General features: G+C 42.3%; 2 protein-coding genes and 1 long non-coding RNA gene across 6 annotated transcripts in view; 2 read left to right on the plus strand and 1 right to left on the minus strand.

Moving 5' to 3' along the window:
* LOC121961302 (uncharacterized) overlaps positions 1-4,123 on the plus strand; it is a 19,895-nt gene extending 15,772 nt beyond the window's left edge. The window contains exons 6-13 of the long non-coding RNA XR_006107039.2: positions 1,039-1,429; positions 2,052-2,304; positions 2,380-2,412; positions 2,716-2,982; positions 3,125-3,192; positions 3,405-3,467; positions 3,599-3,684; positions 3,985-4,123. This is a non-coding gene — a long non-coding RNA (uncharacterized LOC121961302). The remainder of the gene's footprint in view (positions 1-1,038; positions 1,430-2,051; positions 2,305-2,379; positions 2,413-2,715; positions 2,983-3,124; positions 3,193-3,404; positions 3,468-3,598; positions 3,685-3,984) is intronic.
* nup107 (nucleoporin 107) overlaps positions 1-10,378 on the minus strand; it is an 11,317-nt gene extending 939 nt beyond the window's left edge. The window contains exons 1-24 of the mRNA XM_042511232.2: positions 10,270-10,378; positions 9,416-9,495; positions 8,942-9,037; positions 8,736-8,830; positions 8,376-8,511; positions 8,188-8,291; positions 7,889-8,004; positions 7,410-7,458; positions 7,230-7,301; positions 6,541-6,629; positions 6,143-6,218; positions 5,166-5,279; positions 4,150-4,240; positions 3,977-4,056; positions 3,755-3,814; positions 3,114-3,259; positions 2,912-2,960; positions 2,709-2,778; positions 2,374-2,489; positions 2,049-2,238; positions 1,606-1,712; positions 1,306-1,408; positions 986-1,146; positions 744-869 (exon numbers count right to left, since the gene is read on the minus strand). Of these exons, the coding sequence (XP_042367166.2) occupies positions 744-869; positions 986-1,146; positions 1,306-1,408; positions 1,606-1,712; positions 2,049-2,238; positions 2,374-2,489; positions 2,709-2,778; positions 2,912-2,960; positions 3,114-3,259; positions 3,755-3,814; positions 3,977-4,056; positions 4,150-4,240; positions 5,166-5,279; positions 6,143-6,218; positions 6,541-6,629; positions 7,230-7,301; positions 7,410-7,458; positions 7,889-8,004; positions 8,188-8,291; positions 8,376-8,511; positions 8,736-8,830; positions 8,942-9,037; positions 9,416-9,495; positions 10,270-10,277 (2,334 nt within the window). The 5' untranslated portion in view covers positions 10,278-10,378. The remainder of the gene's footprint in view (positions 1-743; positions 870-985; positions 1,147-1,305; positions 1,409-1,605; positions 1,713-2,048; positions 2,239-2,373; positions 2,490-2,708; positions 2,779-2,911; positions 2,961-3,113; positions 3,260-3,754; positions 3,815-3,976; positions 4,057-4,149; positions 4,241-5,165; positions 5,280-6,142; positions 6,219-6,540; positions 6,630-7,229; positions 7,302-7,409; positions 7,459-7,888; positions 8,005-8,187; positions 8,292-8,375; positions 8,512-8,735; positions 8,831-8,941; positions 9,038-9,415; positions 9,496-10,269) is intronic.
* The window catches only part of slc35e3 (solute carrier family 35 member E3), an 8,166-nt gene continuing 1,862 nt past the window's right edge, over positions 9,115-15,418 (plus strand). Inside the window, exons 1-10 of one of the 4 annotated variants that reach the window (XM_088072355.1) lie at positions 10,274-10,411; positions 10,648-10,695; positions 10,897-11,207; positions 12,113-12,577; positions 13,026-13,136; positions 13,227-13,286; positions 13,720-13,818; positions 14,001-14,083; positions 14,818-14,902; positions 15,015-15,418. The exon at positions 15,015-15,418 is cut by the window's right edge and continues 1,862 nt beyond it. In XM_088072355.1, coding sequence (XP_087928481.1) covers positions 12,176-12,577; positions 13,026-13,136; positions 13,227-13,286; positions 13,720-13,818; positions 14,001-14,083; positions 14,818-14,902; positions 15,015-15,116 — 942 coding nt within the window. In that variant the 5' untranslated portion in view covers positions 10,274-10,411; positions 10,648-10,695; positions 10,897-11,207; positions 12,113-12,175 and the 3' untranslated portion in view covers positions 15,117-15,418. Of the gene's footprint in view, positions 9,157-9,410; positions 9,510-10,273; positions 10,412-10,647; positions 10,696-10,730; positions 11,208-12,112; positions 12,578-13,025; positions 13,137-13,226; positions 13,287-13,719; positions 13,819-14,000; positions 14,084-14,817; positions 14,903-15,014 lie in introns of those variants that run through there. The other 3 variants (XM_042511235.2, XM_088072356.1, XM_042511233.2) reach the window with 3 other exon arrangements.

Raw genomic sequence — 15,418 nt, forward strand, 5'->3', positions numbered from 1 at the left:
AAAACAGGAAAAGGGTAACTTGCCTTGATTTTAATTGGCCCAAAAATTGGTTAAAAAAAAAAGCAGAAGAACAAAAAAGGAAACTGCCTGGAAAACATGCTTAAAAATAATTATTTTGTAAAATAATTTGAAATTAATAATGATAATTATAAGATTCAGATTTAATTTATTGATGCATCTTATATTAAAATACACAAAAAGCTATATTCTTGTACATACTGTATACTGTGTACAAAGTAAAGTTGGGACAAAGTAGAGTACAGTAAGTAAAGAGGGATGTCATACAAAGACGACATCCCTCTGTCCTTAGAGCCTCACATCTCCTGAGGAAAAAATCCCCCCAAAAACCCTGTTTGAGAAATTAAAAATAAAACTTTAGAACACTTGCAGCCTTAAATTCTTTAAGTCAAATTTAAGACTTTTTCTAAATTAAAAATAAATAAGACTAAGTAATTTAATTGCCTTAAATTCTTCTTTTTCAGAACCTTTACCTTAAATTCTAATGAAAAAGATGAAAAATCTTTAATTTGAGACTTCTACAAATCAAAAATAAGACTTTTTGACTAATTTAATTGCCTTAAATTCTAAAATTCAATAATATATACATTTTTTTTTCAGAAACTTTATGAAATTAAATCCTAGACTTTTTAAAAGACAATTTATGGCCCGTAAAAAAAAAAAAAAATTGATAAAATTTCGGTGTGTGTGTGTGTGTGTGTGTGTGTGTGTGTGTGTGTGTGTACCTGGTACTCCTTCTCTCTCATCTCATTGGCAACTCTCTCGGTGAATTTGGCCTCGGGGGCGGGCGCTGGTTTCTGGGGGGCGGAGCTGCTATGACTGAACCAATCAGTGAACGCCTCATGAGCTTCCTGTGGGATACGTTTATAATAGACACGTTCAGATCAATAAACGTTATTGATCCTATCAGAGCAGACTGCAGTCCTGCTGCTAAAATGTAATCTGAGTATTCAGACAGGTGACGGACCAGGTAGGCTCTGATGCACAGGTGTTCTCTGATGGCGTTCTCGTCCTCCGCAGGAAGAGGCGTAGTCTGACCGACGCCCGACCACTGGCAGTAAATCTCCCTCATCGAGTCCTCGGGAACTTTTGAGAACACCGCCTTCGCCGCGTCGTGTTTCTGCAGAGCTGGGAGACGGACAGACAGACGCAATGCATCATGGTCCTCACTGTCAGGAGGCTCGAGACGCTCCGCTCAGGATCATGTGACCGTGGCGTCCGTCCAGAGTCTCCACGTCCGTGATGGAGATAAAAAACGTAGATGACATAAAGTAGAAACTAAAGTACCCAAAAACTTCCTCATGATGGCGTTCGACTGTTTCAGCGCCTCTGCTCGATGGGCGGGGTCAAACAGCAGCCAATCGATGATGTCGATCTTTCTCAGGTCCTCCTATCAGAGCGCAGCGTCACAGTGAGTCCACCCGTCCCAACACACAACAAAAAACTCAACATTTAACCCCTTAGGGCACGATTTCATATTCACACAGCTAATATTGTCAAAAAAAGAAGAATGAAAAGTAAGTAAAATAAAAAAAAGTCTCTGAGGGTTAAAGGAGTTTTCGTTTGTCTGGATCAGGCTTTTTGTACCTTGGTGGTTCCCGTCTCCAGCGTCTGGCTGTGATGTGTAAACTCTGTCTCGTCTCTCTCTCTCACCGTCTCCACCACCAGCTTCGTCACCGCGGCAACATCCAAACCTGCACAAACAAAAACAGTCTGAAAATTTTGGGGAAAAAAAAACTACAAAGAAAGCGCACCCCCGTGTTTAGTAGAATAGGTCCTCCAGCTGGTGATGCTGCTCTACAGTATATTTGTCATGTTCACTGTCTGACAGAAAATAAATATTTAAACCCAAATGAACCTGATGATATCTTCATATCTCACTGAGGAGTCAAAGGGACCTTTAAGCTCCACAGAAATACTGATTTGATGGATATCCTGATAAATATCGATATCGACTGATATGAAAAAAAATATCGTGATAAGACTTTATTCGTCCAGCCCTAGTTTCAGTGTTTTTTTCGGCGTCTCACCAGCATCCGTGGCGAGCTGCAGGCAGTGGGGGCGGAGCTCCGGTTGGTTGACGGTCTCCAGGAAGGCGGCGTACTGAATGGTGGCGAGCTCGGAGGGCAGCTGGGTGACGTAGCTCGCCACGAGGTCAGTCTGCTGATCGCGGATCAGGAGGGAGACGTACGCCTTCAGCACGTCCACACACACCTCCTCCTGAGAGACGGAAGGACAGACGGACGGACGGACAGACCAATCAGCAGGTGTCAACAGACATGAAAAGTGAGTCCCCAGAGATATTAACATCTGTACGAAATCTCCGGTAATAAATTTGACTTATTTTGTCTTTACCTTCAGCGCCAAACCCAGACAGCGGAAAAACAGCAGCAGGTGAGTCATGAAACGCAGCAGGTGAGAGGGGAGGGGCTTAGAGGCTGTCAGCCAATCAGAAAACTCCTCCATCAGACCTGAGGGAGACGCAGAGAGAGATAAAAGGGGTTAATGTTTTAGGACAGGAAACATAGATCATCAGATCAATTATTGATGAAAAAATGAAATTCAATTAAAATTTCATTCTATACTCATTCTGTCTTGTTATAGCCATGCCAGTCTAATTGTTGTTGATAATAATAACAAAAACAATAACAATAACAATAATAATAATAATAACAACAATAATCTCTTACTGTCCAGGTCTCCCAGGATGACAAACTTCTGGATGACGTGGTGATGCTCTCTGGTCTCCTCCAACACCCTCTGAAAACACACACACACGCACGTACGCACACAGAAAGAAGCTGGGGTTACGAGTGTGTGTGTGTGTGTGTGTGTGTGTGTGTGTGTGTTCGGTCATGTGACTGATCAGATTCAGTCGCTGTCAAAGTTTCACCTTCAGCTCAGAAGCCTGAAGTTCCTCAAACACTTTTTCCATCGTCCAGCTGAGAGAAACAGAGACATCAGGTGTGTTTTTATTCTACAAATACTTAACAGAAATTATTTTACTACTGCTACTGTATATTCATGTGTATTCGTGTGTGTGTGTGTGTGTGTGTGTGTGTGTGTGTGTGTGTGTGTGTGTGTGTGTGTCGTACTTGGCCTCCAGGTACTCTCTGGGCAGCGTCTCTACTTCCTGGTGAGCCATTCCTGACGACATGAGCTCCTTTTCAACCAGTGAGTCCACCATCACTCTGAAGTGCGCCCACACACAGTCCTCCCACGACTCACACACCGCCAGCAGCTGGCACACACACACACACACACACACACACACACACACACACACACACCCCCCACACACACACACACACACACTTAATATATAACACTTCATATCATAATGCAGATCAGCTTACAGTGTGAAGTTTTTCTGTTTTTTACTTTAGCTCTGGAGGAACTCACTGCACCCCCTTAAACATAAAGAGTCAGGCTGTCTGCACTTTTCTCAGGTGCGTTCACGCGTTGTTTTATTTGTCGTAGATTTCTGCAACAGTTGACACAAACAGAGCAGGTATGCCCTAATGCATGATTCAAACCATCTAATAAACCATCGTTTTTGTTTTTTTCTGTTGTGAACAAGATTTGGAAATAACGCACGGACAGTGGCGGAGGAGGGAATGCCGGCGTAAATAAAAACATGAGGCTTCTCGCCACAGTCTGCATGTGGTGAGTCGGGCTCATTACACAAACACAATCACACACATAATGTCACAGAAAGAAAAAGTCATTAAATTACTGGTTTGAGGTTTCCACTCAGGCCAGCGTAGATCGCTCGCTCATATCTGTTTAACTGCTCCTGAAACACACACACACACACACACACACACACACACACACACACACACACAGACAGAGCAGGTCAATAATATACAATGTTTTATTCACAGTTTTTTTCTCCTCTGTGTGTGTGTGTGTGTGTGTGTGTGTGTGTGTGTGTGTGTGTGTGTGTGTGTTTTACCTCCTCAGCCATCCTCCAGCAGCAGGCCTTCCAGATTCCTCTCTGCGGGTTTCCTTCGACAGGCTGCAGCTCCAAACTGCCTGCAGAGACGGAGACGAGGAAACTCACCGACGAGCTCACAGACCGAAACAAGAAGACACACTCAGGTCACACGCTGGTGGGTCAGAGGTTACCTGAGGTCATGTTGGGGTCGTGGTAGAGTTTCCAGCCCTCCAAGGTCGCTGCTCTCCACGCCTGACCACAGCGCTTACACAGCCTCTGAGCCTACACACACACACACACACACACACACACGACAAAAACATTTTTGAGTGATAAAATAATTTGTCCCTTTGTTATCCCTTCATGTACTAGTGTAGATAAATACTGACTTTAACCCTTTAGGGCCCGCTTTAATATCACACACACTTGTATCGCTCTGCACACAAAATGCACTTTCCAAAATCAAGCTTTAAAAAAAAAAAAAAATCGACATTAATATTATTTTTGCTATGTTTGCAGTGGCTTTATGTTGCAGCAGAAGTGTACAAAACTAATTTACAAGTTTTCAAAATATCCAAGTGTAGACTTTATTTTAATACTGCAATGCTCCAGTACAAGCAAAAAACTCTGCATTTAAAATCTAAATTAACCCTTTAGGGCCTGCACACACTCGAATCTCTCAGCACATACAGTAAATACACTTTTCAAAATCAAGCTTTGAAAAATATTATACATTAATACGATTTTCTACCAACATCTCAGTCCTTATCATCACTATCAAATATTCATTAATTTTAAAGTTAACCCTTTAAATGCCAGGTTTTTGTCATGATGCCACTATGTTTTTAGATTAAATAAAAAATTATTGTCAATATACCACATGCTAAGTAAATTATCATTTTTGCTACATTGACTGTGACAGGTCACCTAGTGGAAATAGCATGTATTTCCTCCATATGCCAAATATGGTCAAAATGACCTCATCAGGTGGAAATAGTCAAAATGACAAATTCCAAGTCACAGATGTCTTTTCTGGACATTTGCAGGAAATTTCACGTTACGTTTGTAGTAGGCAACTATTATTACATTTGTGGTTTATTACGTTTGCAGGCTTTTAATTCATTTCCGGGTGTTAAAAACGCGTGTCTCGCGTCTCAGCTCCTCTTAGCGAGGACGGCGAGAGGTAAATCGTAAAAAAGCGCCCTACCTCCTCAGTCATCCCGGCTCTGATCAGAGTGAACAGGTTCTTCAGCAGTCGCGCGTCGTCCTCTCGGTCCAGGTCAGCCAGGGGCCGCTGCTGCCGGAGGGGAGCGTCCGGGTCCTTAACACACAAAAACACACACCTCATCTACAGCGACATCCATGCTGATACGTTTACGTTCGCTCTGATGTGTCGCCGGACTTGCTTTGGATCAATCTGAGTTCCGCCGTCTTGACCTCCAAAACTGGTGACTAAAGGTGCTGGTGTTTTTGCCATCAGGGCCGCTTTGCTGTGAACCTCTGCCTGAGGAGATAACGTTTGCTGACACATCACTCGTTTTTTACTCGTTGCTTTTAGACATTTTTAAAAGGGAAGCTTTTCCTTTTAAGAACTGAATTATACATTTGTGATATGTAAATCGTTTTATTTCCTTTTGTTCTGATTTGCTCCGTTTAACTCTTTGATCTTAACAGTATCTTATTAATTGTTACTGTATACTTCTTGTATCTTTACTCTTACTTTTATTGATTTAATTTAATTTATACTGGATTAAACTCGGGAGTCACTGAGGGAGATCCTCATTTTTAACGGCGCCGAGTGTACAGGGCACTTCATTGACATGACAAACACAGTTTAAAACAATGAAACAAGCACCAATACATATTTTTACAAAATAAAATAAAATAAAATGCACTAATGTGAAGCACTTTGTAACTTTTAAATAAGTGCTACACAAATAAAGTTATTATCATTATTATTATTATACAATTTTCACCATCTCCTTTTATTTTCTTAACAAACAACCGACTGCGAAGTAATCAAACTGCTTCCTGTTTACGCCGACACGTGCACGGCCGGTGTGTGTGAACGGTCATGTGATATGTGTTTCACATCCGTGCTAAAACACGCGTCTGTACGGAGACCGTTTTCGTTTAACAAGAGCTGATTAGTATGACGATGTATTCAGTGTTAACGGGCCTCACCAGCTCCGTGACCAGAGGGACGGTGAAGGCGGCGCCGCTCTTTCTCCTCAGCTTCAGTGCGTGGAGTGTGTTCTCCCTAAAACACACACACACACACACACACACACACACACACACACAGAGGTTACTGTATTTGTACTCGCAGGTAGATTTGTTCTGCAATAAAAATCCATCCAGACACAATTCAGAACCACAAAACACAGGAAACGCGGATAAAACGTGCTCTGGGCATCAATGTGAAATTGGGATTAAGTCAAAAATCACAATATGACATTAAAAATAAATCTATAAATCTATAGATACATCAATCAATCAATAAATCCACACAGTATTTTAGCAGGAGCTCACTGATGATCTGCTGCTGCAAGCATGATATTTTAAAACAGACAGGAACTCACCAGCAGACGTTTTTGGCGTAATATTCGATATTATCCGAAAAATCTCCGATCTGATCCTTGGCGATGCTCTCCAGCCAATCAACGACCAGCTGACACACAAAAACAAACTCTGTTCAGTCGCCTTTTTTTGACGTGTCTTTATGTTCAGTATCGTTGTTGCTTTCTTCCTTTTATCAAATATCCAATCAAATGTCATCACTTTGTTGACTTTGTATTTGATTATATGTTTATATGCATTAAATAGTGAATAAAAAGGGAAAATATAAAAACTACTACTACTATTACTACTACTAACAACAATAATAATAATAATAATAATAATAATAATAATAATAATAATAATAATAATAATAAGAAGAAGAAGAAGAAGAAGAAGAAGAAGAAGAATAAGAATTGTCTCCTGGTTCTGATCCAGAGAGACTGTGTTTATTGAATCTTTTATTTCCTGCAGCAGAGCTCCTACACTGAAGACAAGTGGGATTTAAGACTTTGTTAATGCCACTTTAGACTTTTATCAAAAAACAATTTTGTTGAAAAAAAAATGTAGGGAGAATTTTGCCTAAATATTCATTGTATCATTAAACATAACCTTTTTGTGTTAATGTGAGAAGCATTCTGTAGATTTTAATTTTTAAAAAATCTTTTTAAGGACCTGCAGCTGGAGGAAGCAGCAGGAAGATGTTTGTTACCTGACTCTGACGGATGACGGCGTCCCGCTGGAACAGCTGCTCCACCACCACCTTCTCACTCTCACTGGGGACCTACACACACACACACACACACACAGACATTCAGAGTCATGTTTTAGGTCTCAGAAGTGTGTGTTTTAGGAGTGTGTGTGTCCAAAAGTGTCAAAATGCATCACTCACAACCATGTCTGTCATCATGTCATCCTCCAGCGCCAACTGGACCCGGTCCCTGCAGACACAGACAGGTGATCAGAGACACGAGGACGGGTGGACAGACAGACAGACAGACAGGTATTTACACATTTTCCTTTTTTATAATTCAATTCTCAGAGTTCCAGACTTCTCTGTAGTTTTTTTCAAATCATATTTCATGTCTGAGCACAAACAAGCAGCACTCGGAAAACTCACGTTCAGTCCACATTCCTGCGCAGAGAGCGGGACGATGTTCGACCGTCAAATACGTCAGAGGGAGAAAACTAACCACTGCAGCTGTTCGCATATGATTTTCCCTTTTTATATCGCACAAATGTTCTATTATTGCTTCCCCAGTATTCTTTAATAGGTCTTAGAAACAAAAAGAAAAGAAAAAATCCAAAATATTTTCGTCTTCGGACAGGCGGAGAGGCGGACATGTAGACAGGCGGACATGTGGACGTTACCTGTACAGGGAGGTGATGAGTCTCCAGGTGCAGTTCTCCTGCTGCAGCAGCCAGTGGACTCCTGCTGTCTTACTGTTCTGTCCCGCCCTGAGGACCACAGACTGCAGCACGTCCAGCTGGGAGACATTGACGGAGACAAAGGTGAGTCACTGATCTCTGATAATTGGACAGAGCTCGCTGGGCTGTTTCTGCCTGCTTTAATTAATAACCGCAAACTGACAATGTCATGACTGAAGGCGAAATAAACTTTGACTAAACAGAGACCTTTAGGTGTGAACGAGCTGTAAATCGAAGCCCACCTTGTCCCGACAGAGAGACTGATAATCCTCCAGCAGCTCAAACACCGCAGAAGAAGAGTGTTTCAGAAAGGACGCCAGGAACTCTGGGAACAGACTGGCGGCCGCTGAAAAGGTTTTAAAAAGACGTTAATGTTGACATGCGCAGCAGAGTGACGGCGACAGGCTGCGGGGGCGTTTGTTTTGCTCACCGGCCTCTCCGGGGTCGTCCTCCTTCAGCAGAGCCGAGCTCAGGTTGGTGATGTCGTCTGTGAAGAAGCTCGTGTTCTCCAAACCCGAAACAGGCGAGATGTACATGCTGTTCGTCCAGTCGCTGTCATCCAAATTCTGCGCGCACACACACACGCACACACACACACACACACACACACACACACACACACACACACACACGGCATATTAGAATAAATGGCAACGTTAACTTCTCACTGATTATACTGATGATCAAATGTCATGAATCAGAGTTTGCAGCATCGAGCACCAACAAAAAGGAAGAGAAGTTCAAATAAGAAAACAAAAGTGTCGTGTGTGTGTGTGTGTCTCAGTCTCACCATACTGCTGAGTGCGTTTCTGGGTGTGTGTGTGTATCGAGGTGTTCGACCTCCTGGAGCCAAAATGGAGGAAACATCTGGAACCCTGGGAGTCACTGAGAGACAAAGAGACACGAGGTGAGAGTCAGGATTCACTTTGATATTAATCAATAATGGTGTGTGTGTGTGTGTGTGTGTGTGTGTGTGTGTCCGTGTGTCCGTCCTACCAGCCTGTCTGTACAGTGAAGCTGGAGTGTTCCTCAGCAGTGAGCGGGCCGGCGTTACCGTGGAGGCGATGGGGCTGCCAGCACCGGGTGATGGGACTGAGAGCAACAGTCAGGAAGAAAACAACAACAACAACAACAACAACAACAACAACAACCGTTACAGTTCTGATGTCAATCATAACGCCGGTTATTGAAGCAGCGTTACACCTATACAGGTATTTATTAGGTTTCCACCAGCCAGAAATCCTTTTTGGTATCTGTGCGTTTATGATTTAATCCTGAAATACAACAAATGAACACTTTTATTTGTCATGTACTCTATAACATGTCAAATAAACAAGAAAAAAAAATCTTTAAAGTCTTCAAATAACTCATTTAATCCCAACAACAGTCCTGATTCAGTTCAGGATCATTAATTTTAAATAAATCACACACACTCTCCCTCCCTCTCTGTCCCGGCCTGGTTTAGGATACAGGCCACCTTCTTCCTCCTGCGGGCAGCGATGGTCACCTCGTCGTCTCGAACCACCGGAGACAGCAGCTCACTCTGACCCCTGAAGACAACACGGTACATGTGTGTTTGAGTATAAATACACAGCAAATATTACTTCACTCAACGCCTCATTATGCAGTATAATATGTGGTTTATTTTCCATTGTCTTATATTATCATAGTTTATTAGTTGATTATATTATGTATTAAACATCTAATTATGCACAGTAACTTAAGTCATTTAAAGATGTAAAAAGTTCAATAATCTCCTCTGAGATGGAAGTGATGGGAGTATAAAAAAGCAGAAAATGGAAATACTGCAGTAAAATACCTAAAAACTGCACTTAGGTAAAGTACTTGAGTGAATGTACTTTGATATTTTCCCGCTCTCTGTTTGACACAATAACAACATAAATAACTAGTTAATAACTCTTTATTAACACCTGAAATACTCGCAGACAGACAGTAATAATACTCAGTATACTCAAACAAAAGCAAGCAGCTGCTGTTATCAGTTTGTTCAGTATCGATACGGAGATCGATGATAATCAGCAGCTGTATTTATCTCCGGTTATTGATTGATAACGTCGTTATTAACAGTTCGGTTCAACATGTCAACAAACGGCAGTTAGCCTGTTAGCATCAGCAATGATAATGAACGGCTCCGTTAGCATCCAGCTAGCTCGGTAGAGTACAAACCGGCTAAATAACGAGCTAACGGTTCACGCGCAGAGACAATAATGTACCTGACAGGTGAAACAGCTGATTTTAGTTCATACATGATAAAATATAATTTAACAGACCATTTAAAATATTAACATTAACGTTTAATTTACCAGTCCATGATAGACGGCTGACTGTTCCCGCTTCACGAGGCTCAACGGGACTCTTCTTCGTGTGTCTTATACTTTTTCTTCTTCGTCTGTCGAATTCCTGGTAGACTGGAGGACAGCTGCGGCTCACTGCTGCCGCCCGCAGGTCAGCGTTTGTGATGAAGTTTTGTTTTTAATACATTTTCTTTATTTCTTTGATTTACTTTTTGTATGTTGTATTATTTTATTATATATATTTTTTTGATGTTTTGCTTCTTCTTTTGTATGTATTTATTTATGTTTTGTTTTATATTTTATATAATTAGATTGTGTTCACATTTTGTGTTTAGTTTTATTTTATTTTGATGTTGTGTTTCTTTATTTTATATATTCTTCTTTTAGGTTTCCGGCAGACTGGATGCAGCACTTTGCGGTCTCCAGCAGTTCAATGTAATTTCTTTATTTCTGTTTTCATTTTTTTTAAATACAGATATATTGGCTGATTTTTTTACGCAACATCAACAAATCGTCAGGAAAAACACACAACATTGTGACATTTCCCTGTCTGAGGATAGCTCTTTCAGTTTTGTGTGTGTAGTGAGTCATCTGTTGTCATAGATGCTCTCTGCAGTGAGTCATCTGTTGTCATAGACGATCTCTGCTCCCCCTCCGGTCCGCCAGCGGCCGCTGTTTTTCCTCGTGCGCACGTCGACCGCCGTTAAACCGTTAAACGGAGGAAACAGGAACCGACGGGAGCTCACGGGGCGGTTTGTGACCAGAAATCACGTCTGTATTCATCCGGAGAGAAAATCCTCCGGGACAGCAGCGGGGATCCGTCACTCCTGAAGCCGGGACTGGAGCTCTGCCCGCCGGGGAGAGCCGCAGAGTGACGCGGTGTTTGTCCGGAGAGAGGCCGGCGGAGTGAGGGGGAGCAGCGGGGGACAGAAAGATGGAGACTCCGGGTAAACTTTTCTTAATGCGTGGCAGAAAGAGACACAGACAGACAGAGAGACACACAGACAGACAGACAGACAGCCCCGTGCTGTCCTCAGGCCGTCTTTAAACTATTGGCGTTATAAGCTAACATGAACGTTAATTTACGATTTTACCTCCGTTAAACCAGTTAGTTCTTTCACTTATTCACACCAAACTTCATTTAAAAAATCAGCAATTTAACCGTTAGGCGCTGACAGACTTTGGTTGTGTTCAGACTCTCTTTAAACTGTTTTGCCGTGTTAACTAACAGCAACATACATCATTTAAGATGTAATTTATCACAGTTTCATCTCCATTTACCGTTGCTTCAAACATTATTCATATTTAACCTGTATACCCTGTTTTTTCTACATCACTGATTCATGCCAAACTTCATTTAAAAATCAGCTATTTTACTGTCTTAAAACTGCAAAATGTTCTTATACCTTTTTTTTTAATTAGTGGCATTAAAAACTGTGATGTTTTCTCAAGTAGCATACTAAAGTAGACACTTGAGGTACTTGTACTTTATTTGGGTGTTACCATGTTATACAGGCTTCATAGCCTTAGTGCTTTTCATTTTTAGGGGGTTTGTACTTTTATTTAGCTGAATCAGAAGCTAAATTTTGAAAAGTGCATTTAAGCATTGAGAGTGTGTGCAGGCCCTTAAATGCAGGTAAATAAATGTTGATTTTAAATGCAGGACTTTTGCTTTAGTACCAAAATATTAAAAAAAAAAAATCCTACATTTGTGGATATCTTGAAAACACTATAAATTAGCTTTTTTATTTTGCACTTGAGCTGCAACACAAAGCTACTGCAAACATAATTGATGATGTTTTTGAAGAAACTTGGGGTTTTCTCTCACAGTGGCTCTGGCTTGTTTCTGCAGCGTGAACGTTTGTCTCAGCTTGAATCAAACGGACGGAAACTCAGCCGGGAAGCTTCCAGAGTCATGGCTCAGTCCCTGTTTGACCTCTCGGCCAACGGGCGCATCATGGCCGGCCTGCTGGTCAACCTGCTGTCCTCCATCTGCATCGTCTTCATCAACAAGTGGATCTACGTCCACTACGGCTTCCCCAACATGACGCTGACCCTGGTGCACTTCGTGGTCACCTGGCTGGGACTCTACGTCTGCCAGAAGATGGACGTCTTCTCCCCAAAGAGCCTGCCGCTGCGCAGGATCGCCTGGCTGGCTCTGAGCTTCTGCGGCTTCGTGGCGTTCACCAACCTGTCGCTGCAGAACAACTCCATCGGGACGTACCAGCTGGCCAAGGCCATGACCACGCCCGTCATCATCCTCATCCAGACCTCCTACTACAAGAAGACCTTCTCCACCAAGATCAAACTCACGCTGGTGAGGAGCCCGGAGACTCGGGGAGACTCCCGGGGAGACTCGGGGAGACTCCCGGGGAGACTCCCGAAGACTCCCGGGGACCTTTGAGCTTTTGGATTTTAGGATGGTTCTTTGATTTTCACAAATGTCTATTGTTTTAGGACATTTCTTCGATTTTAGGACGTTTCTTGGATTGTGGGACATTTTTAGGATTTTAGCACTTTTCTAGGTTTTTATGACATTTCTAGGATATTAACATGTTTCTAGGTTTTTTGGATGTTTCTAGTTTTTTTGGATGTTTCTAGTTTTTTTGGACGTTTCAAAGAATATAGCACGTATCTAGGATTTTAAGGACATTTTTAGGATTTTAAGACGTTTCTAGGATTTGAGGACACTTTCAGATCAGGTATGATAGTGTCACGAGCTGTAAAAAGTGTTTTTGTTGTGTCAAACGTGTCTGTCTCTCCAGGTGCCGATCACATTGGGGGTGATTTTGAACTCGTACTTTGACGTGCGGTTCAACCTGCTGGGGACGGTGTTTGCGTCTCTGGGTGTTTTGGTGACATCGCTGTACCAAGTGGTGAGTAAAAGTACACGGTGAAAGTAAAAGGCCTCAGAGGCTTCTGTGTGATGCATCAAAATAAAATAAATGTCTCCGTCCGTCTCTCAGTGGGTGGGAGCCAAACAGCACGAGCTGCAGGTGAACTCCATGCAGCTCCTCTACTATCAGGTCTGACTCTTAACTTCATATTTATGCTCTGAACCCTTTTTATTTTCCATTTTACATATTAATGTATTCATTTTTTAATGTATTTATTTGTGTACTTATTTCTGCAGTTCTTTATGTATTCTTTTTCCTATTTGCCTCTTCCTCCGTATATTTCCTCAAACATATTTTCCTCTTTTTCCTTTTCCTCATTACACTAATGTGGGCTGATCGACATCAGAGTGCATGGATCAGCTAAATAATAATGATAACTTTAAAAATGGATAAATAAATATATAAACATGGGAAATGAAATAAATATAGTGATTTTTGGCATTTTCATTTATTTATTGACATATTTATTTATTTATTTTTGATTTTGTCTGTTTCAGTCCTCCACAGTTTAAACCATAAAGAGATATAACGTCGGTAATATTAACCCTGTGTGTCCCGTCAGGCTCCTCTGTCCTCCGGCTTCCTGCTCTGCGTCGTCCCCCTGTTTGAGCCGCTCACTGGAGACGGAGGAATATTTGGACCCTGGTCTCTGCCTGCTGTGGTCAGACTCTGCAACACACACACACACACACACACACACACACACACACACACACACACAGACAGTCTGATTTTCAGTGTGTCAGTGAACTCTTGTGTTAGTGTGAACTCACAAAGAGCTGGTTCAGCTGGCTCCATGCTTTTATTGTGAAGGTCCTGATGTGCTCTCCTCTGGTTGCCTAGGTGACGGTGCTGTTCTCAGGTGTGGTGGCGTTCCTGGTCAACCTGTCGATCTACTGGATCATCGGAAACACGTCGGCCGTCACGTATCCTCAGACATGAAGAGTCCTCTGGGCTCTGTGCAATGTGGATCAGGTCTGTGAGGGTTTTCAGGTCTGTGAGGGTTTTCAGGTCTGTGAGGCTCCAGCTTCTTCTGGTCTCTGTCAGGGGGAGTTAAGGGGTTTGGGGTCTTCTTAAGAAGATTTAAGGGCTTTTTAGGGAGCTTTCTTTTCTTTGTAAATGCTCTTCGTGAGTTTTTTACCGTGTTTTTTCCGTCTCTGCTGTGAAGACTTTTTTTGGTGATACTGGGCTTCATCAATAAAACTGAATTGAACTGTATTGAAACTGAAACTGAAATCAACATTGGAACTGACATCAACATTGAATTGAAATTGAAACTGAACTTGGATTAAATGGATTTCTGAAGCTTTGGCCGGTCTTTAGGAGGTCTGAGAGTTTCTTGGGTCTTCTGGTCTCCTTGAAGGCTCTTTGGGTTTCTTCTGGCGGTTTTGAAGAGCTGTCTGTTTTTATCGATGACTTTCTCGAGAGTTTCTGTGTTTTTGTGGAAATCTGGTCGTCTTCGTGAGGAGTTTTCTAAAGTCGGGTTCACTGAACTCCTGGAGGAGGTCTTTGGTCTCAGAGTTAAGTTTCTGGGAGATTTAAGGAGTTTCAGGTGGTCTTTGGAGGCTTATTAAGGTTTCCTGGAGGTCTTCGGGGAATTATTTTAGATGTTAAGTGGAATATTTTCGACGTTTGTTGTTTTCTTGACTCCGGCTCACAGCTACAACATGTTTGGTCATTTTAAGTTCTGCATCACTCTGATTGGAGGATACCTGCTCTTCCACGACCCGCTGTCCCTCAACCAGGTGAGTGTCTCTGCTGCTCTCGTCAGTCAACCCTCTGGCTCCAGTTACTGTCTCTGAACCCTGTCTCTCTGTCCTCCCGTCTGTCCGTCCGTCCGTCCTGTCCGTCTCTCAGGCGTTGGGGATCCTGTGCACGCTGGCGGGCATCCTGTCTTACACTCACTTCAAGCTGGCGGAGCAGGAGGAGGGAAAGAGCCGCCTCGCTCAGAGACCGTGAAGCCGTCAGCTGCACAGACGGCTCCGTACATTTTTTATTTCATTCAGAGTATTTTTCAGGAGAGCGAAGATTTTCATCGTGGCTCTCCGACACGTCGACACATCTTCTGCTCGTCACGCTCCTCCACTTTTTTAATGTTTAACCCTTTCAAACCTGGGGTTTGATTTCTGTCAAATACAGAAGGCAAGAAGGCAACGAGCGACTTAACACACGGCCCAAAAATGATCAAAGAGTGAGTAAAGTTACATGAAAAATACCTGAAAAAAAGCAACAACAAAAAAAACTGAAAAAAAATCACAGAC

The sequence above is a fragment of the Plectropomus leopardus genome, chromosome 22 (assembly GCF_026936395.1).
Source record: "Plectropomus leopardus strain MGB_pleo_1.0 chromosome 22, ASM2693639v1, whole genome shotgun sequence".
NCBI lineage: Eukaryota > Metazoa > Chordata > Actinopteri > Perciformes > Serranidae > Plectropomus > Plectropomus leopardus.